General features: G+C 53.0%; 7 protein-coding genes across 7 annotated transcripts; 3 read left to right on the top strand and 4 right to left on the bottom strand.

The window, feature by feature from the left end:
- Positions 1-3,514: 3,514 nt before the first annotated feature.
- Positions 3,515-5,115, bottom strand: TAN1 (tRNA acetyltransferase TAN1; the record flags this gene model as incomplete). Its single annotated transcript, XM_037321895.1, has 4 exons — positions 3,515-3,685; positions 3,741-3,881; positions 3,931-4,584; positions 5,089-5,115. The coding sequence occupies 4 exons, from the start codon at positions 5,113-5,115 to the stop codon at positions 3,515-3,517; spliced, it is 993 nt and encodes a 330-aa protein (XP_037179309.1).
- A 316-nt stretch (positions 5,116-5,431) lies between these two features.
- pdcA-2 (Pyruvate decarboxylase) lies at positions 5,432-7,331 on the bottom strand (the record flags this gene model as incomplete). Its single annotated transcript, XM_037321894.1, has 4 exons — positions 5,432-5,735; positions 5,801-6,330; positions 6,390-7,093; positions 7,145-7,331. 4 exons carry the CDS (start codon positions 7,329-7,331, stop codon positions 5,432-5,434), a joined length of 1,725 nt encoding a protein of 574 aa, XP_037179310.1.
- A 1,736-nt stretch (positions 7,332-9,067) lies between these two features.
- Positions 9,068-9,700, bottom strand: Gfer (FAD-linked sulfhydryl oxidase ALR; the record flags this gene model as incomplete). The annotated part of the gene is made up of 2 exons (XM_037321893.1): positions 9,068-9,506; positions 9,588-9,700. 2 exons carry the CDS (start codon positions 9,698-9,700, stop codon positions 9,068-9,070), a joined length of 552 nt encoding a protein of 183 aa, XP_037179311.1.
- Positions 9,701-10,888: 1,188 nt separating this feature from the next.
- Positions 10,889-11,218, top strand: CGCA056_v006643 (uncharacterized protein; the record flags this gene model as incomplete). Its single annotated transcript, XM_037321892.1, has 1 exon — positions 10,889-11,218. One exon carries the CDS (start codon positions 10,889-10,891, stop codon positions 11,216-11,218), a length of 330 nt encoding a protein of 109 aa, XP_037179304.1.
- Positions 11,219-12,656: 1,438 nt separating this feature from the next.
- Positions 12,657-13,782, bottom strand: CGCA056_v006642 (uncharacterized protein; the record flags this gene model as incomplete). Its single annotated transcript, XM_037321891.1, has 2 exons — positions 12,657-13,646; positions 13,711-13,782. The coding sequence occupies 2 exons, from the start codon at positions 13,780-13,782 to the stop codon at positions 12,657-12,659; spliced, it is 1,062 nt and encodes a 353-aa protein (XP_037179305.1).
- Positions 13,783-17,591: 3,809 nt separating this feature from the next.
- On the top strand, positions 17,592-20,063 carry CGCA056_v006641 (putative zinc metalloproteinase; the record flags this gene model as incomplete). Its single annotated transcript, XM_037321890.1, has 3 exons — positions 17,592-17,948; positions 18,125-19,856; positions 19,933-20,063. The coding sequence occupies 3 exons, from the start codon at positions 17,592-17,594 to the stop codon at positions 20,061-20,063; spliced, it is 2,220 nt and encodes a 739-aa protein (XP_037179306.1).
- A 1,464-nt stretch (positions 20,064-21,527) lies between these two features.
- pps1 (CDP-diacylglycerol--serine O-phosphatidyltransferase) lies at positions 21,528-22,531 on the top strand (the record flags this gene model as incomplete). Its single annotated transcript, XM_037321889.1, has 4 exons — positions 21,528-21,600; positions 21,674-21,769; positions 21,885-22,078; positions 22,163-22,531. The coding sequence occupies 4 exons, from the start codon at positions 21,528-21,530 to the stop codon at positions 22,529-22,531; spliced, it is 732 nt and encodes a 243-aa protein (XP_037179307.1).
- Between the last annotated feature and the right edge of the window lie 299 nt (positions 22,532-22,830).

Raw genomic sequence — 22,830 nt, 5'->3', positions numbered from 1 at the left:
ATAATGATGTTGCTCTGTTGATACGGCGTAGCTCGGTCGTCTCCACCCAGCCCCAACTCACTGCTGCTGTCATCGTCGTCGGTTTCACTCTCGCTGTCGTCAACCACCCGGGATTCGCCTCGCAATTCAAGGTGGTGGCTGCTTGCTAGTGATGGAGGACCCTTCCGACACATTCTTCTCATGACCAAAGTATTGAGGTCCTTGCCGGCGTCTACCGCAACCAAACGCGGTGTCTTGACACTCTCCAATGTGTACTGGAACTGTTTGAAGTGCTGGCGGATGGAACCATACCCTAGCATGACCTGCATGTCTTCACCATCGCGTAAGACGGCCTCTAGCATGGAGTGGAACGCTGTTGACCAAGACTGAACCCCCCGCGACTCCATCAGTCTGGCATTTAAATCTCTTCTGATCGATTTCGCAGAGTCAAACGGTGGTATAGGTGTCGCAGGTGGGAGGACAGCGAAAGCAGGACCGAAGCGGCCTGTCGGTGAGACCAATCTGCAAAGTTTCCTGTAAAATTGGCCTGTTTGAAAATCAACCGATCTTCTCTCGGGCGAAGAAAGGGGCGGGCTGAGTTCGGGAATCGGGACACCCATCGTGGGTCGTAAGAGATTGAACTCGTGGCCTTCTTCGCTAGGTGCATTTGTATGGGCTATGAGCCTCGGAAGGAACATATGCAGATCTTCTGCGCAGTTGGCACTGCTTCCTAAGTCCCCCGCACCTCTGGTTTCAATCTTTCCAGCGTCGAGAATGTCTTCGGGTTCTGGGGTTCGTTCCTGTAGGAGGGGCTTTGCAGTAGTCTTGTTTGCAAGCCAACTCAAGACGGCCGCCTCCGATACGACGGAGGCTCGCTCCGATCGAAGGAGCTTGACCATCGGCGGCGGAGGGGCGACGAGGAAAAGACTCGTTCCGTCGGAGATCTTGACTCCATAGGCGCGCTGGCAATGGACCGAAGACACAGGCTGGACCTGTTGTACTGTGGCCTGGGGCACCAGATGGCTTATAACGGCTTGCATGGGCTTTGTCGCTGGCGGATCGCCGCCGCTGATGCCGAAAGCTGGGACGAGTCTGCCCTACGGGTGGGCTACGGGTGGCAGACGGGAGACTGCAGGTTTGCGACACCTCCTGAGAATGACCTGAAAGGTGAGTCGTATGCAGGGTGAGGGTGAGCTGTAGCTTGAGTGATACCGTGTCGGAGCCATGTGGATGGGGGTGGGTACATTGACCTAGATATAGCAAGCCGTCAAGCCCTAGTGTGTAGACGATGAGGCAGGGGTCACGGCGTGTTATGCAGACTGGCACTGGGTTGGAGATGGGGCACCCGCGAACCCAGAGTTGATGGCTTTGGAAAACTGCGAATAGAGAGACTGCCAATCACATCGGCTTCCAGGCGAGGAGGATGTAGAGAAGTAGGCGCAGCACGTCCACCGGAGTAGAGCGGGAAGATGATGAGCGAACACCTGGACGGAAAACTAGCGAAGGATTGCGAAGCACATGGCGGGACAGGGTGTATAAGCGGTCAGCAGTCCTGGCAGGTTGCAACCGAGAATTGTGAAAGTGAGGACTGTGGAAGGGAGTATACGGAACCTGCCCGGAGTGGAGGTGGTTGAAGAACCCTTGCGAAGATGGGGAGTGACAGCTTGACGAGGAATAAAGTGACAACTGGGTCACAGAATGAATGTGGCGGAAACAGCTGCTCGGAATGGTATTCTTTGGGGGCGTGTCATTAAGGCTCTGAGCGAACCCAGCGGACCGACAGCTTTTTCCAGCCAAGTGAGGTAGTCGCCTATAAGGACCACGAAAAGAAATGTATGTTGTATGGTGCTTGAAGCGTGGTCAAGGAGCCATAAGTCTTTTGGGGAGGGCACAAATGCCTCCACGGTGCCCATTTCAACTAATGAGGAGCTGGGACAGGCGAGCAGCAATGATCACCTAGCCGCGTAGGGTAAGTGGACTGTCCCGGTGAAGGGCGAGGCGTCACGCAAGGACAGACATTAGGGCCATGAGGCGTTCAATCAGCACCCAGAAGAACTGCGGATAAGCGAGAGAGACAACGCTACGGATGCCCTGGACCCAAGCAAACTGTGTAGGCGGGCATCCAGTTTCTAACCCAGGCGAAAGGAAGCGGATCGAAATTGCTCTCTTTCTTGGGAGGCAAGAGCCAGCAGGCGAGAAAGTCATTTACGAATCACCAAAAACATAGAGTATAGCTGCCCTCGGGTGCTACTTTGGGTCAACCCAAGCGAAAACGCATCGCAGCGGGGAACGGTGCCATGTCGCTGAGAGATGAGGGCAAGGGGGAGGAGACCAATCTAGTAAGACGGATCAAACCGCGAGAGGGGGAAAGCTCCCAAGCTCTGTTGATGTCGTCAGGCGAAGTTGAAGACTAACACGATGCTGTAAGGATATCAGAAGGCAGACGAGTGGTCAATGAGATGGATGTTGGCGAAGAAGGGATCTATCCGCCCCGCCTGGAATCCCAATCAGACCCACCATAACCCCAGATCCTGGTTAGTCTGTGCATCGAGAAGCGAGCCGGGAATCTGGTGATTGGACACTTCTCAAGCGAGCCGGATGGGCGTGTTCGGATTCCGCTCACGGGTCTGACTCTGGCGTCGTCTTCCAGGCGCCTGAATTAGTCGGCCGTCGGGTCCTTCCCTCATTCTTTCTCCTTGACCAGCTGCTTTGGAATGGTTAGAGTTGTTTGTTTGCCAGAGTCTCGTCCATCTTCTCCTATTGTCTTCGAACATGGTTGGAAATTGATGCATTGCAGCAAAGCTAAGTTTAAGGACATTTGTATGAGGTAGACGACGTACTACGTGTTGACATTTTAGGCGTGGCTGGCTCTCCTCGTCAAAGAGGAGCGTCCTATACCGTGTTACGGCCCCATCCCGGCCTTTCTAGTCCGATCCGCCCCCGTCCCTTGCTTGGCTGCGTAGAAGCTCCTCAGAACTTGGGGAACTGCTGACGGCTCTGGAGACTCGTCAAATTTATCGCAATAGGGCTTAGCGCCGCAATGGGGGCTCCACTAAGCCGCACACCCCAACTTTACCTACCTCTACATAGGTAGTATCTCATCCTCTGGGGTCCGTTCTTCAGAAACAGCTCTCCTTACACAACGTGCCACCCACCGGTGTCCTTATCCGTACATGAACATGACAAGCCAATACGACAGGATTGAAGCTTTGAAGCTTTGAACCTTCCAAAACGAGGGGACCCAGAGGTCGGGTGCACCGACGGGTGCCGCCGCAGGTCCTGGCGTGAGGACGGCGAGTGAGATGCCCGCATTTCGTACCACCCATCTCGCCTAAGATGCTTCATTCCACATCTTCGGCTAAGTCCGATGCCTTGATTACTCGCAACCTGCCCCAACACATCCTGTACACAGGAGGTGAGGGGTAAAACCATTACAAGTACGGATAGGACCCTTACTTTTGCCCTGAAGCGGCTGTAAATGCCGCCCCCCCCCCCCCAACCACCCCCTCTCCGGCCTGCTGCTCGACCAGCTAGTTCATGCTGCCTCGCTCATGATGTCTTCCTCGGGTTTTTTCTCTGTCTCGACGGGTGATGACTTGGGCTTTGCACCCTTTGCACCCGGCGATGCTTTGTACATCTCGTTAATGTTGAGCTTCTTGAGCCCATCCCAGTCACTGCCGTTGATAACGCTCATGCCGCAGTAGCTCTATGAACGGTGTCAGTCCAGCCTGCGTAACTCAATCTCTGGCCATTACTCTCACCTGGAAGATATCAACAAGTATCACCCTATCCGGGTTGCTGAGATTGACTTTGTGTCTCTGGTCGATAGTACTGGCAATTTGCTTGATAAGGTCGTCACGCTCGATGGAGCTGTTGCTGCGTATGGAGGGCCGAATTGCATACTGTCCACCAATGAGTCAAGTCATCCATCAGGCTGGGCGCAAAACTGACCGTGTACGCGTGCTTCGCATCCGATTTGATTTCTGGCCCGGTCTCGTTTCCATCCGCTCGCGCCACATCGTTCTTGACTCCCACTTCATTCTCTATGGCTGTCTCGCTCGCTGTCAAACTGAACCAAGGCGCGAGAGCCTGTCGTGCCGTCCTTACTACACCATTCTCTGAGGCCTTGTCCAGAGCACTCACAGGTGTCAACCTATTGATGTACTTGGTCTTGCGCTCTTTCAAATCTGGACAAGCGCCTGCATCTCGACAGATGCGACGACACAACTCAACTGGTTCAACGGGGTCTCGTGTTTTCATGAAGAAGACACACTCAATACCAGCGCGGATAGCCTTAAAGTTCCGTCTGGAATCTTTACGGTTGACAGAGCTCATACCGACAAGCTCTTTCTTGATGGATGATTCAATGTCCTCGTCCTCGTCACCAGACTCGATGTCCTCGCCGGGTGGAGCAAGTCCATACATGGTTTTGCCATATTCGTCACAAATGAAGTTGAACTCACGGATGGCTTTACTATCCATCCCTCGGGCGAAAGTGACCCATACACCCTGATCGCCCACCTCTAGTGAAGCGTCTCTGTCCTGGAGATTGGCGACCTTGGCCTTTTGGTGAGGAGTTTGCCATGCTCCCGTGCCGCGACCGCCCTACCATTTGTCAGTCAGAACTTCGTTACGAACGGATGGAGCAGAGCCTATTCATATTCAGGTCGGCACGGCCAGGGTTTTTTTGCTCTCGCAAGTTGCAACTTGCCTTGCTTCGTTTCGAAGGATGGGACTTTTCACACCCGGAGCTGGGTTGCTTTCTTTTCGTTGCGTCGGAGGTCATGACAGCTATTGGTGAGACGACGTCGAAGTGTGAGTCCTCGACACTTCGTCCGTGGGGGCGTGGCTGCTTGCTTGGTGGCCAAACGCAGTCTACTTTGCTGGTTGGATGAGAATTTAGGATGGTGCCGCGGCCAGAAAAGAACTGTGAACCGAAGTCAGACGGTATGGCCCACTTATCGGCGCTTAGGAGGCACCTACCTAGGCACCAACCTAAGGTAAGGTATCCCCACTCTAGGTAGGTACAGAGTATCTTACCCTCAACACTATTATTACTCACAGTCTGGCTGCACGGTCGGGAATCATCATGCAATTGGTCGTACATACATCAGCCATCCTCGCCCGACCAGCCATCGTATCAACGCATCGAGGAAGGGCGGACGACGGGACGACGAAGTCCGGCTAGGGGATGTCGATCATCTCTCTGCGGCACGCCAAAATCATGAATGCTTGATTCCTTTGGCGATTCAGACAGTAAAACAGACGTGTGCTCCGAGCTGCTGCTTAATAACATGCATTGGAGCTCTACATCTACTCTAACTAGTAACCAATCTTGCGCCGTCTACCTTTATGTGTGCTAATTCTTGTTCCTGCGCCATCCGAATTTTGCCAAAATGAGGCCCCCTGACCCGGAATCGTGCGCGTCCGCAAGCCCGCCAAGCTACACCTTTCACTCGACCTTGGCGTTGTTCTTGGCGCTGGCCTCAGCTGTCATGATAAGAGCTCTTGGAGCATCCTCCTTGGGGACGTAGAGCTCCACAAACTGCAGCGTCGTGGGGTTGTTGAAATTCTCATCCGTCAGGAGCTTCTCCAACTCGTCCTTGGTCTTGACGACGAACTTCTTGGCCGTCTGCTCGGTTCCACCGAATACCGTCACCAACTCCTTGTATTGCCACTGGACTATATCGTTGTATTCGGCCTCCATGCCGTGGATGAACCGCTCAATGGTGAAACCGTCATTGCAAATGACAAAACTAAGCGGAATTTGTTAGTGAGCCATGTATCAAGGAATCTTGGAGGGCTCGCAGATGCAGCTTACATTGTCGGGTTCAGGCCATGGCGCAACATTGTTGTTATCTCTTGCGCCGTGAGCTGAAATGATCCATCGCCAACGAACAATATCGTCCTCCTGTCTTCGCCGGCGTCTTTGACGGCCAGTGCAGCACCCTGCGCAGCACCAACAGACCAGCCGATACTACCCCAAAGGACCTGGCTCAAAGCTGTGACACCGGCCGGGAATTTGGTATCCCAAATGCCGAAGTTGGCGGTGCCAGTTTCGGTAACAACGATGTCGTTGTCGCGGAGGTAATGGCCAACTCTCGGCCATAGGTACTTTTGAGTGATGGTCTGGGACAGATCATTGTCGTCAATGGGCAGCTTGTTAGAGACATCCGGCGAGGGTACGATGCTGAGCTTTTCCGGGTCGAGGTTGTTGATCACCTTGCGCAAGACACCACGCATGGTGACGCCAGGATACTCCGAATATCGAACTGTTGTGTGCGTGCTGTGGAAATTGATGGTGTTGAGCTGTGATGTCCGGTAAGAGAAGCCGGCCGTATTAAAATCACTCTGTGGCGGAATCAGCGAGTTGTCCTGAACGGAAGCCGTTGTGTAGCCCTTTCACTTACCTTGAGACCGCCAATGGAAAGTATCAAGTCAGAAGATTCCACTCTCTCCTTGACGTCGGGCTGTGAGGCATCTCCGGCGTAAACACCGCCGTAGTTGGGATGTGTCTCGTTGACAGCGCCCTTGCCCATCGGAGTGACAAAAACAGGCACTTTGGCCTTCTCCAAAAGGTCATGGACCTCAGGGAGCACACGGTGCCGAATGGCGCAGGCATCAATGAGCATGACTGGTTTCTTGGCCGCGTGTAGTGACTTCAAGACAACTTCGACGACGTAGTCCTCCTTCGCGGGGTCATTGGGGATCTCGCTGAGGTCAATAGGTGTTCTCAGTCTCTCGCCCTCAACCTTCTTTTGGACCATGTCGGTAGGCAGCATGACGTACACTGGACGACTGCGAATCCAGCATTCCTTGAGAGCATGATCAATCTGGTTGGCGATCTCGGCGGGATTGTTGAGCTTGGCGACATCACAAGAGATTTGTGAGCTCATGTTCGCAAAGACGTTGAAATCTCCATTGCCTAGAGTGTGGTGCAGAAGCATTCCATTTCTCTGTGAGATGGTGGAGGGGCATCCGACGATGTGGACGACGGGGACATGCTCGGAGTATGCGCCGGCGAGGGCATTGATGGCTGATAATTCACCGACGCCGAAGGTGGTGATGATGGCAGAGATTCCCTTGACGCGCGCATAGCCATCAGCCGCATAACCTTGTAGGTATTAGTGAAGCGCATAAGTATGGGTTTGGCGATGCCGTTTACCAGCATTGAGTTCGTTGACACTGCCAACCCAAGTCAGGCCAGACCCAGGGAGGTAGTCGAGAGCAACAAGGTTGTAGTCTCCAGGAAGGCCGTGGACTGAGCGGACGCCGACTTGGTGAAGTCTCTTAAAAAGGTATTCAGCGACATCAATGGGCTCTTTGAGCGCCTGAGTTCGAATATCGGCCATGGCGGGATCACCTCGAAAGGGACGTCGTACTGTAAATAGAAAAAAGTGATTTAATGGGCGGACCTGGTTATCTGTGGTAGAGTAGAGTTGGTCTTCGGAGCAGCTCTGCAGATGATCAAGCTGAGCTTGTTTCTAGGTCTCTGGGATCTGGAGGAGAGGAAAGGGGGTTCACATTGACAGAGGCCATGAGGTTTATATCAAGAGGAACGCGGTAGCCGCATCTCGGTATGCGACATCGCTTTCGGCAGGCTCGCTCAACACAAGGAGTGGATGACCAGGGTCAAGTCAGGCCACTGAGAATTTCCTGATGAAACGGGCAGATCATCGGCGATGTGCGAAAACCCAAGAAGCTGCATGTTCGTGTACTACAAGACAGGGCAAAGTTACAGAAAGAATAAGTCAACAGTGACAAAGATGGAAGCGATGGGCCAACCGGTGTCGGTATCTGGCGGGTTTCGGATAGGAGGGCGTGATATGGGACTGGCGTGGAAGTTGGAAGATTGAGTAACAGTCGAGGTACCTTGCAACAAGCCTAGCAGGGAGCTTCGAAGGGTCCAGCGACAGATGATGGCAGCAGAACCCATCAGTTGCAGAAAATACTGATGTAATCCAACACGCCACAACAGAATGCGGTCACCATTACACCGTGCTGGTGCCGGACAAGGGTGGCCGGGAGCCGGGGCCGAGTCGGACTTGTACGAATGCTTTCCATACCCTGCCATTCTAGACCTGACTCTTGTTGTCCGCCCTGTCCTTGCTGCCGGGGAACGAGACGCATGCTATTTTGGCCGACAAAATCAGCGGCCGCCGAGGGCAAAAAAATAAAAATAAAAAACATAACATAACATAACATGGAGCCCTGGGACGCTTCTGGCTTGTACACTAGGTAGGACGACGCCGTTGATGATGCCGGGCCTGTCAATAACTAGGTGTCATATGTAAGGCACCTACCTACCTGGTACCTTGGGGTGGTAGGGGGTCCCGGCGCCGAAGCTGCCACCTGCGAATACCTACGCCAGGTGTACTCTTTGTCCCCCGATCATGCCCGCGCGCTCCTAGTGGGTTTTTAAAGTGAGCTGTCAGGCAGGGAACAGCTGTGGTTTGATGCGCCTATGCGGCCCCGACCCCAATGATAGGCCGGGCCAAGGCAGATCTCGCCCATGACCCTGCCGCCTCTAATGCAGTGCGTGAGTGCAGACTGACCGCCACGCTGTCAAATCGACTGGAAGGGCTTCTTCAAGCTTGACATGATCTGATTGTTGGAAACCAGGGTTCGGCCTTGCTACGGCCGATCCGGGAAGGTCAGGCTCAAGATTTTGCATTCCTAGACTATCTAGACCAGTTCTCTGCGTATCTAGCTTACCACCATCATTCATGCTCATACCTGCCGTCCGGCGGTACCCGGCGATGGCGATGGCGTTGCGCTTTCGGAGAGCCGCTGAAACGCCGCATTGCCTCGCTCCGGCATCCCGGGGGCCCGCGGTGACATCCGAGTTGGTGTGGGCTTTTCCCCTTCACGTCCCTTTGGAGTGTTCCTGCTCTCTGGCCCTGCTTTTTGGGATCATGCCCTCGCACCATACCCGAGATGATACCCCATTCGCCAATGCCGATTGAGTGGTATTTTACATATTGGTACAAAGGTTTATCTATGTCTATCTTGTGTGCTGCGCTGCGTCCCGCAACATTCATGTGCTGTGTTTAATGCCACTTGAGGCTCCGAGTTCCATTGCCAAATCTTAGTCACAACGGCCGTCTTTCCAGCCCGTGCGCCAACGTTCTTCCCACTTGCTGCAGTCGAATTCTTTCTTTCCCAGCTTGCGATTCACCTCGTTGTGTGCCTCACACAGCCAGTTGCCAAATTCACCACGGCCCTCAACGCGCACCTGTTCCTTCTGCATATATGACTGGAAATCTTCAGCACACACCCAGCATGGGTACAACTTGGAAAACAGCCGCATGAAGCCACGCAAGTCCTCCTTCTGCGTTGATGAGGGCTTCTCAGGGTATGTCGCCGCTATGGAATGAAGCAACGCCCAAGTCCCGCGACCGAGGGCTTCCACATCCGGAGGGCAATCATTGACGGGCGTTGAAATCTTTGGGGCATCCTTCCTCAAGGAGGCATTAGCTTGGGCGGCCCAGCTTGAGAATGCGCTTTTGGATGAGCAAGATCGACAGCTAAGCCGGTTTTTCGTTAGCAGGAAACTTCGTGTGAATGATCCATTAAGAGAAGAAGATAATTTTGGCACAAGAACTCACGGCTTGCCATCTTTGCCCAAAACAACTCCCTTCGGCAGCGGTTTCGGCGCCTCGGTGGTCACAGGGGCGGGAGCGAGTCCACCGGGGTTGCTATCTCGCTCTGTGTCGGTCATGATCAAACTGCTGGGGTTCGGTTTGTCTTGTGGGAACAAACGTGAAAACACTATGAAGTGAAGCTTGAGCGCGGAAAGGTAGGGCCAGGGATGATTAATTCGGGCCGCGCGATTTAGCCAAGATTTGGCACACACTGTCAGCTTGTGTCGGCGATTTCAAATGCAACCCGACGACGCGCTTCCCTGAGTACTGCACTTTCAAGACGTCGTAGAATCTTCCGAGCTTCCACATCTTATCGATAAGCCTAGAACGCTGAGGTAAGGTACCTGTGCTAGATAAGGTACCTTACGGTGGCCTCCTGACGTAAGGCTGCTAGGTCCCTAAGGTACGGCCCCCCAAGGTACCTGGCAGCAAGTTCATTCAGTCCTTGAACTCGTGAGCCAGCGGGCGTGTATCTGAGGGGAAATGAACCTAAAAATTCGATGGGAATCGTGAGATATCTCGGGGTGTTTGCGGACAAGGCAGAGGAAGAGATCTGTAATGCCTCGCGAGACTTGCTTGCGTATGTGACTTAATCAATCCACCATCAAGATGAGATGAGGTGCGTAAGTGCCATCGCCGTACGAAGGCGACTCAAAGTCTCCCGATTTCGACCAGGGAGTGCCGTCTTTTCGGCCCGGGGCTGCTCACAGTGGATAAACATGGGCTGCATTCCCACACCGTTTCTGGACGTTTGTTGGGAATGGGGGTCTGCCGACAGTGGTGCCATGTCTACCGTTTTTTATTTATTTTCAAGCTCCTAATGCGCCTCAGCATCTGGATATCGTCGGGTGATTCGTAAGATAGCTACTGACGGAGTTGGGAATGCGAACAAGCTGTAGCTCGACTCTGGGCACATCATCCCCTCCTCTCGCGTCTTGCGTGAATCATAACCTAGTTCCAAAACTTGGTTTACACTCATGATGATCATGAATCCTATTTTCCTCAAAGAGTCGCAAATGGTGCGCCTCGGTGGGCTAGAGTACGTAGCTAGAGGAACTTACCTAAGAAACTATGTGAGGTGACTTGAGCCAGCCAATAGGTAGCAGATTTCATACTCGTGGCGGGGCACAGAGTACTTGGACGATGTACACTCTCTTGCGGCTCCAGCAGTGTCTTCTTGCGAGTGAATTCCAGGGCATCTGACTTCCAACGGAACACGCACCCTCCAATCTTTTCATATTGAACGTCGATAACACACGCCCAGCATGACCCAGTTGAACCCATCAGCTAAAGTGCCCGTCTTGTTGCTCAAAACCAAGTCAACGCCTGGCGACTCTTACGAAGACCTGTTCTCGCGCCAACATTCTGGCTATGAGTTCGAATCGACTTTCGTGCCGGTCTTGCACCACAGTTTCCAAGACGCAGGAATGACACTGATAAGGGATGTGCTGAATCGCCGCGCTATTGACACCAAGACCAGTGCCGCCTACGGCGGCCTCATCTTCACTTCTCAGCGGGCTGTCGAGGCTTTCACCAAATTGGTTGACGAAAAGAAGGGCGAGTCAACATTGGTAATTCTCAGAGTACTGTACTAACCTAGTTCTCAGATACTGAAGGGGGCTGGCCTCATCTTCATGAAGTGCCGGTTTACAGCGTTGGTCCTGCCACAACGCGGGCGCTCAAGGCCGTAACACAGGATCCGCCACTGCAGGTATTCGGAGAGCACACCGGCAATGGCGATGCCTTGGCCAAGTACATTCTGGATCATTACAGCCAATGGTACCATGACAGACCGATCAAGCCGCCCGTTCTCTTCCTCGTCGGTGAACAGAGAAGGGACATCATTCCCAAGACACTCATGGCTCCAAACTTGGCCAGTGAAAAAAGGATTCAAGTTGATGAGGTTGTCGTTTACGGGACGGGAGTCATGGAATCGTTCCCGCGAGACTTTTCCCACATCCTGCAAGCCACAGAGGCGGCTTCGTCACGGTGGGTGGTTGTCTTCTCCCCGACAGGTTGCGATAGCATGCTGCGTGGCCTCGGTATGTTGGATGAAGCAACGGGCATGGGTTGCAACAAGAGCCAAGGGAGGCGAAAAACGTTCATCGCAACAATTGGGCCGACTACACGAGACTACCTGAGAAAAACTTTCGCCTTCGAGCCAGATGTTTGTGCTGAGGAACCCAGTCCTGAAGGGGTCAAACAGGGCATCATCCAGTTCATGGACAACCTCAAGCAGTGCCCAAGCAAAAGCTGAAAAGGACGACCATGATTTGGCATCCTTATATTGCCCTAGACAGAGACACTTGACATTGCGGGCGACAAAGTGCCCAAACACAAACAGGTTTCCATCAGAAGTCTTGATGCTCTGATATCCTGCACGGTGGTCGCCTCGTCGCTTATCTCTACTGCAATGGATATCGGAGCGCACTCATTTACAATTCCAGAGTTGGTACAATGGCGGATGTGAATTCTATGTTCTGATTGGCTAGAATACCTGTTCGACTTAATGGGTGACGCGAGACGCGAAACAGTCGCCAGATTCGCGGTGGGACGCGTGCACGCCAAACGTCAGAACGCGCTAGTAGGTCCCATCGCGGCAGGCTCCAAACCACGCAGGAGTGTAGGGGGGAAATTTCGGGGGGCTAAAAGAACAAGAAAGAAAAGCCGCGACAAAGCCACTACGCATGTCCGCCAATCATCGTAACGCGAACCTCCCTGAGCGCTGGGCTTTGCGTCTGTCATGCAGACGATGGCAGACTTCCGATAGTGAAAAGTATTCAAATGACCAAAGTACACCCGCGTAGTAGTGCCTCGTCTCGTTCTGCTTCTGGCAATTATCGTTGCTCGACCAAGTCATCGCAATCCAAGCTCCATCTCGCAATGCTGTTTAGAAGTTTCGTCCACCCTGGTATCATGTAAAAAAATTTTTTTTTTTTTCCGTTTTCGGGGTTTTTTTTTCTTTCTTTTTTCTTTTTCAAGCAAAGGAAACAAAAGAGGTAATGAGGGATGGACAGGCTCTTAACCGTTCCATTACGCAAGGGGCTCGTCAAATGTGAGCCGCCTCCTTGTTAGGCTGACGGGGGTCCTTGCTGATGACAGGGCAACAGGCGTCTTCCATGCCTTTTGCGCGGGACTGGGGGTGATGTTGACGAACTCAGCAAAGTCAAAGCCTTGCCCTGGGGTGTTAGGGAATAGGTTGCCTCCGCCAGGAGTGGTCATATGTGACGATGGGAGTGTCATGTCGCGGCCAACCTTAGAGGGTGGTGTAGATGGGGGCTCCATTCTAGTCTTTGTGGAAGGAACCGCTGGCGATGGTGAAGCAGCGAGATACAAAAGGAGGTCGGCACCCTCCTCGCCCGATTTCGCCGGGCCCGAGCCAGCAGGCCTGTCTTTAATGCGGCGATTGGGGATCGGACGATTGCGCATTGGCGGCGTCGTAGGCGGTGATGAGCGCAAGTTGGTTCTGAACGACTGTGTCGGCAAGAGATCATCCTCATCGTCCGAGTTGGCCGCGAAGTTGGGTGAGACGAGTTCGTCAGCCATCCTTCGAGCTCCTAGGAAGAAAGAAACATCAGGGCCAGTAGATGTTGTGAAATGTTGTTGCCGCCTAGGCTTGATAGGAGATGACTGTGCAAGCTGGTGGCTTTCCTTCCACGACAGGTGAGCGTGTACGGGTTTTTGCGGCGTAGGCGAGGAGCGATAGCGTTTGCTGGGACTGGACGAGGGAAAATCGAAAGAAGCCTTGTACGTTCGCTTGCGATGGCCGGTGCTTCCGTTGCTCGAACCTATGGCGTCGGAAAAAAGAGGAGCCTTCAAAGGGGAGCTCATAAGGGTCCTCGTGGGATATGGCAGATCGGAAGCACTGGAGGAAGAGTCGGACAGCACGTCGCTTTCGCACATGCGCTTCCGGCGCAGCTCTTCCTCATATTTCGGTTCGATCGTGTCGAGTGTGAGGTCCTCCCAGCCATGCTTCGTCTTGAATTGCGCAAGAGCAAGCCGATTTTGCAACCTTCTAGCGATCTGTGTTGCGAACTCAGTGTTAGCAAAAGTTGCCCTTGTGCTTTTCTAAGCGCTGCCTACTTACCTTGCTAACTTCTGCTCTTTTCAGCACCTTGTCCGCGACCTCATCTGGTTGCTGCTTTCGTGGAGAAGACATGATTCGAGGGGACGGCATACACGGATGGGCCAACGGACCGAGTGGGCGACAAAGGCGAAGTACAATGGTGGTAGAGACGTCGGTTGAGTGCTTCGGCAGATAATGTCGGGCACAGAATTGCTGACAGGCAGGTTGTATTCGTAGCAACGGAAAGAAAAAGGGTGGGGTTGGACGAAATGCTCTCTTTGAATGTTCTGCCCGAGGGAATGTGTGGATGGTCAGACAGAAAGAGAAGGATGATGTTCCTAGTGTGTTTGTGGGGTGAGGCTTCAAATGAAGAAGTCAATCGCACTTCGAGAGAGTACCCGAGGGCTGTAGTTGGAGTCTGGCTGGGTGTTGGTTGCGGCGGTACGTGTCTGGTGTTGAGTGAAGACGAAATGGAACGGAAGAGATTGTACTCCTGAAGTGATGTCCAGTGCGTGCTGAATGGCGCCTGGTTGCAGGGGATAGTGTTGGGGAGGGGACTCCCGACCTCAGCGGAGGAGAGCGCAGAATTCCATCCATTCGCAGCTCATTCCCGTGGAAACCAAGCGCCGGCGCCAGTACCGGGGTGGATAAGTACCTTACCTTCCCGTCCATACCATAAGGTTCGCAGGTACAGTCGCCGTAGGTGCCCACGTACCCTGGGCACCACGGCACCCAAGGTAAGGTAAGGTAACTACCGTGCTACCTACCTTAAGGTAAGGCACCTGAAGGAACGGATAAGGCCCCCTCAGATTAAAATCCCTATTGCCTAAATGTCTCCGTCAGTATGTAGATACTCCTTCAACCACCTGGCATGTTATTATCTCTTCAACTCCAACCTCCTAAGCAAGTTTCCATTGTCTCGTTTGATCTCTATTCGAAGACCTGGACTTCTTCTTACCTCAGCTACCCCTCTGTCTTTGGGAATTGGAACTTCGAATGGCCTTGATGGGAAACCAGCCTGCAGAGCAATTTGCGTACGTGTACGCCGAAGCTTGCAGGAATAGCGTCTGAAGGCCAACGCACCCGCTGCTCAAAAGAGTAGAATCAATTAAGACCCCTGTAATTCCCGTTGGCTCGCCACCCACTGGTTCAGAAATGCTAGGTTGACGCCGGCAGGGCTCTTTTGCACCGATTCGACGTCGGCAATTGCATCGTAGCTCATCTGGTCAACATATCTTGAGTATTGATTGTAGCTCCTCATCGCCACTGTGTATCCATCGCTTCACGCGAGCGCTGGCAAAATTGCGAATAGATTAATGCACAACACAGGGAGTTGCTTCATGGGAACCGCGGTTGGCATGGGCATTGAGAGGGCGGGGTCCTCTGTAGTCAAGCAACTAAGTAACCACTCATTCGCGGCTGCTTGCAAATGACGATTTGAATAATTCAGCTGTCACTGCCATCTCCCCGGCGTCTGGACTCCAGTAGTACTGCGTAGTACGCGTGTAACCTATGGAGAGGGAGTCCGCAAAAAGGACAATTCGGTGGATCCTTCCATTAACAATTGATCATCGGCCAAAAATAACAGCCCAGCTCGAAAGCCATCGACGTATCCGTAGCTGTTCTGGCGCAACTCTCTGCTTGCCGCATCGACCCACCTTTGTATCTGTTAGTCTCTGTTGGAACAAACTTGGTTTGCAGAACCACCTCGGGCTGAGGCACATCGGCCAGTCGGCCCCCGGAAGTACCTACTTACATACAGATAGAGGTCGGGATGTTGATTGGTGTGGTTGTTGTGCCCGCCATGCTCTGATCTCGATCAGAGCAAACGCGTCGTTTCCCTATCCCGTGCCGTCCACCCGTAGCCAACCTACGCACTTAGTTAGGGAGGGTATCCAATGGGACCTTAGCCGGCCACTCTTTCCAGCAGACGCCTGTGCCCTGTACTGGCTTCTGCTGTGCCATTCCTCCTGGACAGCTGCTCCACGACCTGTGGCAACAACACTGAGGCTGGGTAGTGTTCTTGGGTTTCTCCCTTTCTTAAACGCTGTGACACTCTACTTATACGGATACCTGATCGCGAAGTGCCAACGCCCCGGATTTGGAAAACTGGTAGATTAATCACGACAGTTAAAAAGTAAGTCCAGGTAATGCCGATTTCGTGAATCACACTCAACACACAAAGCCTACTGTCCCTCGACGGTCGACCTCACCTTGCGTTTCGAGCTAAGCTCACCCAACTTCAACTTCAGGTACCCTTCTCTTACCTGGGCAGCAGCAGCCGCTCATTGGTTAGTGCAATGTGAGTGTTCTGGACACAAACCCCCACATCCCTTCACAAGTGATGTGAACTGGTGCAAGCTTGAAAAGTCGTTGTTGTAGTACGGCAAACGAACGTCGGTCTATACGGACTGGATTCCGGAGCAAACTCTTGACCTGCCAAACTAGCCATCCAACAACATTTCTTCTTCATGCCATTTGATCGTCTGCCCCGTCTTCAATCCCCAATTGTAGTTTCTTGCTAATTATCTAGGCTAGTGTTACCTTCGTCCCACAGGTTCGTGCTTGTCCATTCATGTTGGTCGGTTTTGTGCTGCTTAGGTAGGTGTTCGGTGTGCTGTTATTTAGGTATCAGGGGATGGTAGGGACAAAAAAATAAATAAAAATAAAATAAAAATTACGTACCTTAAGGTAGGTAAGGAAGGTATCCACCCTCGGTGGCCGATCGCCCAGGTGCATTGTATCCGCAAGTCACCATCCACCAGCCTGTCTTGACGGGCCAAGTTGAGTGAAGTCGCCGTCTCACAGCGCCCTATTTGAGCGTGCAAAAGGGGGATTCCTTTGCTCCATCTTCATCCATCTACTGCTATCCCAAATTCATCGGACGCATGCCGTATCTGGGTGCCTTATCTTTGCGTCTGCCTCCTATGTACTCTGTTTCCCGCCTGTTGTTTTGGGCCGGCAAGGAGGTTGTGTGGTTGCAATCTCAATTCCCACATCGAAACATGGCGACGTCATCGATCAGTTGCAGCCGTGCGTGCGTCTGCCGACCAGGTAGGTCCTGCTCCTTTTTTTTCCCACCTTCGTAAATTACCCTGCTTGATTATTTTGAACGGGACACTACTACTGCGCCTGCAGGGAAGAGAGATGCGTGGATGGGACCCAGACTTGCCAAACCGGGACTTGGGTCAAAGTAGACGTGGGACTAGACCCGGACCCGGACCTGGACTTGCTCTGGCATTGGCGCCTGCACTTTCGCTCTGCCTGCACGTTCGTTTCCCTTTCGCTCCCGTCCCGTTCAGTCTCAATTCCCGTGGATGGCGGAATCGATTGACCTTCCATGCTTCCTTCACCTTGGCCTTGATTCTTCATCCCTTCTCCATCCTACCACTTGCGCTTTGCCCCTCCCCGAAACTTATCCGGTCTTTACCTCGTCCAGTGTCTTCGCCAACCTGGGACCTTGCCCTTCTTCTGAGCGGGCGTACATGCGGCTTCCCTGCACATCAATTCGATTCCTGTCCTCCCACTTTACCTGTCAATCCCTCTATTTTGATTCGACTGCTTCACTCGTACATCCTGCCCTCACCTTCCAACCGACACCTCTTCATCTTACTTTACTTACGACTGCAGACGTCCATGTCGAGCGCTGATCAGTGACCCGACCCGACCCTCCGCCCCTTCCTCCTCCCTCCTCCATCCGGGCTCGTTTTCCACCCTTTAACGCCAGTTTCCAGATAGGCCAGAGCTCGATCCTCCACTTCCTCGCGCACCATAACGTACCTGCGCCCGGATCTGTTGGCATCTTGTTGTCTCTTCTGCCACGCATGTCAAAAGCCTCTCGCTAAATCGCTCTCCCGCGGTCGAAATCCCTTCTTCCTCGGAGGGCAGTTGTTGCCCTCACCATGGCCCCGTCAATCCTCAATTTCCGAGCGCTGCGTCGTCGTTCTAAGGCCAGCTTCAAAACCGACCGATCCAACACAGACGTTTCCAGTGATGCTAGCCAAGGAAATACCCCGACACCCACGAGCGGCGCCTCAACGCCACCATCACTCGCCCATGCCTCTGATCCCGCTCTGAATCTTCAAGTGAAGGACTCCAATCAGCCTCTCGCTCGCCCTCCGCTACAGCCCGTCAGCAACTCTCACAGAAACAGCGTCTCCGGTATGGCGGGCTTGGGCTCTCCCGTGGTCACGGGCAAGTCCACATTGCCTGTCTCCCAATACGCGCCCCGGATCGCCAATGTCGCCGAAAATGCCTGGGTAAGTAATTTGACACCCTCATGAAGGACGTGCCCTCCGCCTTGTGCAACCTGCATCCCCCGAGTCTATGTCCGGATGGCGTCCTCGATCAGACAGCTCGCCACAGGCGGTCGTAACCGCTGTCAACCTCTTAGCTGCATTTCCAGCTTCAGAACGCTCTGCTGACAACAGGCAAGGTTTATCAAAAGGTGCTTCTCGTCCACGGCACCATTGGCGAGCCCTCTCAGCAACCTGTGGACGGCACCCTCTCCGTAACACGACTCGACGACAACTTCCCGCCAACAATTTGGCCCGTGTGCGACTCTCAGTTTAAGGCGCTGGTTTATCTGCAGCCAGGACCGAACAAGATCCGATTCGACTTCTCCAGTCCAAAACTGCCCAACAGCAGCTCTTCAAACCCCATACATGCATCATACCTCACAATCCATATGCTTCCAGCCAACAGTGCACCACCCTTACAACTCGCAATTCTCGTCGCCAAGGATTCTGCTGAAGTTTTCGATGCGGTTCCCGCCCGAATCGAGCGCGAGGGCAACGAATTGGACATGGCAGTGCGCAAATTCCGCATGGCCGCATACCTTTGGCAGGCTTTCACCGCTGAGCAGATGTGGCGCAATAAGCTTGGGCGTCGTGCCTTCAGGTTTGAGGAGGAATGGGTCACTGGTACCTCTAATCAACGGGATCGTGAGAACGGAACGCTGCGCTCGGAAGCGAGGGTCCACATCATCAGGTCGGATAAGACTGTCGCAGAAATTCGAGACTTGGAGCTGGCGCAGCAGAACGAAAAGGCGACCAAGAAGGGAGACTTGTACGGAATCGCCGCTGAAGCCGTGAAGCAACATTTCAAACCACTAGGCGGTCAGAAGCAGTACGTTTCCGTGCTGATTCTTGATACGCAGTGGGACAAGGAAGCCAACGTGGTCAGGGGACACGCGGCGCTCGGCGGAAATGCTGGTGATCTACAACTGGCTATTTTTGGCTCGCATTGCCTGCAGAGCTACCCCGCGAGTTTTGAAGAAGTAGTCCCCGCGTTCACGGATTGCACTCCGACTGATGTGGACTTTGTTGCCAACGATTGCGGTCAAGCTGGCAGTTCCTGGGAGGCAGCCAGCATCGGAATTGGCGCGCATTTACACGAGACGGGCCATCTCTTCGGGTGCCCTCATCAGGAAAGTGGCGTCATGCTGCGCGACTACTTGACACTCAACCGCAGCTTCGTAGCTCGCGAGGCCTTTTGTACCAGAACGAAGTCCAAGGGTGGTTTGGTCGGTCAAGATGACGAATGCGGTTGGCATCGATTGGATTGCTTGCGCTTCCGCGCCCATCCGTGCTTCAGGTTGCCCAACGACCCACCTATGAACCCAGATGACAGCGTACATGCTTTCCCTGTCGAGGGTGGGAAGATGGTTGTCATGGCGCCGACCGGGGTAGCTTTCATAGAGCTATTTGCTGAAGACGATGACGTTTGTCGGTCTTGGATCGAGTACCCAGCTGAGACTGGCTCTGTGCAACGCCAATTGACGCTGAGCGATCAGGAGCTGCGGGAGAGGCTCCCAGAAAGCAAGCGGAAAGGACGGCTCAGAATTTCGGTCAAATCCCATGGAGGCGGCAGCTTGGACGTTGACGACCTCAAGAAGCTATGCTCCAAGGAGTCCTCCTTCAAGCTGACTCCTGGTCCCCTTGGCAAAACGGCTTACCGAGGAAAGGCTTTAGGGCTCTCATCCATGCAGGAAAGCGTCGCGCAAGAAGTTGTGTTTGAGAGCGCCGTTAAACAGAACAGGATCCTATCTCGCATTATCTTCTACCACGGATACGCGGTTGATGGTATAGAATTCGTGTATGACGATGATACCACCCAGCTTTTTGGCAAGAGAGGGGGCAAAGAAGGCGGCGATACCTTCGACTTGGGTAAGCTGATGCCCCTCGTTTTAACCAGCCTCAGCAATGTTTCTTCCGCAACATAAACTGACTTGTGACGCGACAGACATCCGTCGAGGCGAATACATTTCAGGCTTCTTCGTTCGTTCGGGTCACTGGATTGATGCTATCCAAGTGCTTACCAGCCTGGGTCGAAGATCGCCCATATTTGGCAATGCGCATGGGGGTTCAGCGTAAGTAGTGACAAGAGCAACTTCACCGTCGACATTGGTTGACCGAATTACTAGACATACTTTGATACCTCCAAGGGGATACACTATCTGCGGCGTAGCTGGCTCGTGCGGCCCTTGGGTTGATGGATTTTCGATTCTCATTGTTCGATGAGGGTCAAAAGTCTGTCTCAGGAAGTTTAATAGTAATGCACAAGAGGCAAGAGGGGGGCATAAGCTTGGACGCCATCATCTACCTGAAGAAATTCTAGGAGCCGACGTGTCACTTGCTATGCTTGCGCCTTTGATACCGTTATTCTGGAGTAACACATCGAACCAGAGCATTGTTTTGTATTATTGGGGCATCAAACACCAGGGGCTTGAGGATCAGGATACATATCTAGCACATGCAGCGCACTGAACATGGTGGGAGATTCAGTACGGTGGTAAATGTCTATTAATTACGCCACGACAAATGGGTTTACAATGGAGTGGAGGTGCTCTGTTCTGTCTCTGTAAGTGTATCCACAAATATGAACAACACCGGAGAACGTTGTCCATATTCAGTGGCGTCGGTACTGCTAATTCGCCTGGGCTTATTGTATAAAAATGGCGGGTGGGTATGGCCTCACAGGTGATTCTTGCGTAGCTGAATACTTCTGCAAAATCGGCTCAATCCAAATAAAAGAAAGAAAAAACATATTAAGGAAACCCTGGTAAAGAATGGGCATGATCTTCCTCTAGATGGAGCCTCGAGATCCAGACCAGACTACGTGATGAAACGGTAGAACCAGTGCAGAAGAGGCCGCCTGTTCCTCCTGTGCTGAGGCGATTACTTTTCCCGTAGTCATATACTCTACGCTACTGTCATCGCCGTCGCTACACAGGAAAAACAGGCTGTCCCATGGAGAAGGCAGGCGAATATTCTTCTGACCCTACATCAACCTAGACTGATGTCAGATTACCTATTAAGTGAGGCAGACCGTTTGGCTGCAGTGTGGGCTCCGATAAGGTAGATGCCCCGACAGTGTAACACTAAACACTCGACATGCTCAATACAGACAGAGTACGTACTCTGTACAAACCCCAAAACAAGGCGGTCACGTGTACTAGCCGAAGCTACCGCTAGGCACTTTCAAGTCTAGAACGGACAGGGCTATGACGGCATGTGCTTCTCCCGGCTATCCTTGTTGGCTTTCTGAGGCGGAAGAGTGTGACCTGCTCCTACAGACCCGCATCCCTACTCGCAGCTACTTCGCTCTACACCAGCACCCGCATTGGAGCTCAACGAAAACCTCACATACAAAAAGGCCGTTCCCCTCGTTTCCTGCCATCGTTCTCTTTCGGTCTCTTCCACCCACCAACGGAGCCATATCAACCCCCACTGAGACGAAATAGAAAAAAACTACCACACAAGCAGCAGCTACGTCGCCCCTCGCATCTTTGCCAGGTCCACAAGCATCGTACCTACTGCTGAAGCATACACCTCATCATGTCAAAGCGAACAAGCAGCGCCGTGACGAACGGGAGCGCAGCCAAGGATGCCGGCAGCTTCAACGAGCCGGGTGCGTCACCGCCCACTTCAGAGCATTCGGTGCATATTTCAGACCGAGAAGCTGACCAGAACTTTACCGACAGCATACGACAAGCAGAAACTCCTCTTATCCGCCGACACGGGCCATTTCTCCTTGATTCGAGCACTTCACCTTGCGGATGTCATTACACTGTGCAATGGTGCGTGCACATACTCCTCCCTCTGACAGACAACATGTCCTTTCTCTGCTGGCACCCCTCGCTGTACGAGTCGAAGATACTGCCGGAGAAGAAAGCTGATGGCTTGCCTTTCTAGGTGCCTGCGGCGTTATGTCGATTTTCACCTCCCTCCGTTACTGTCTCGGCGATCCCGCATCTACTAGCACTCTGTACCTCGCCCTTTTCTTCTTGCCATTCGGTTTATTCTTTGATTTCATGGACGGAAAGGTTGCGCGATGGAGAAAGAAGAGCAGTATGATGGGTCAGGAGCTTGATTCGCTGGCTGATTTGGTATGTATCTGGACAACAAGTCACCTGAACCCGTTGACTACTTTAACCTATTTGAAGGTAGTATGGCCAGGCTAACTTTCATAGATATCATTCGGCGTGGCTCCCGCTTCCGTGGCCTTCGCACTCGGCCTGCGTACCGTTGTGGACCATGCTTGCCTTACCTTCTTCGTTCTCTGCGGTCTCACTCGCCTTGCTCGCTTTAACGTCACTGTCTCGGTCCTCCCCAAGGATGCTACCGGCAAGAGCAAGTATTTTGAGGGTACGCCGATCCCTACGAGCCTGGGCCTAGACGCAGTCATGGCCTATTTCATCTCACAGAGATGGATACTGGGGGACTTGCCCTTGGGTACGTGGTTCGCCGGGTCACCGCTCGAATTCCACCCAATCGCCCTCGTGTTCGTCCTGCACGGATGCATGATGACAAGCAAGAGCATTCACATTCCGAAGCCTTAAACCACGCCACTCGGCAAGGAATTGATGAGCTACTTAACCGTTGTAGGACAAACCAAATCGTTGCTTTGTGGGCTTGGCTCCCAGGGAAATGGTATTGACCTTACCAGCATACGAATGTTGTGTACGGAAGCGATCATGAGCCGCCACCAGGAGTTTGTTGACGAGCAAGGATACAGCTTTCGATAAGCGGACTGGCAGAGTTACTAGGATGGGTAGAGGCTGGGCTGGATAGGTAAACCAACGGTTGAAAGCCTGTCGCAGCTTACAGAGATACATCTCAGCACACGCGCACACGAAAA

This window comes from Colletotrichum aenigma (assembly GCF_013390185.1).
Source record: "Colletotrichum aenigma strain Cg56 chromosome Unknown KSG_Cg56_contig04, whole genome shotgun sequence".
Taxonomy (NCBI): Eukaryota; Fungi; Ascomycota; class Sordariomycetes; order Glomerellales; family Glomerellaceae; genus Colletotrichum; species Colletotrichum aenigma.
This window is presented reverse-complemented; position numbering and strand designations above follow the sequence as displayed.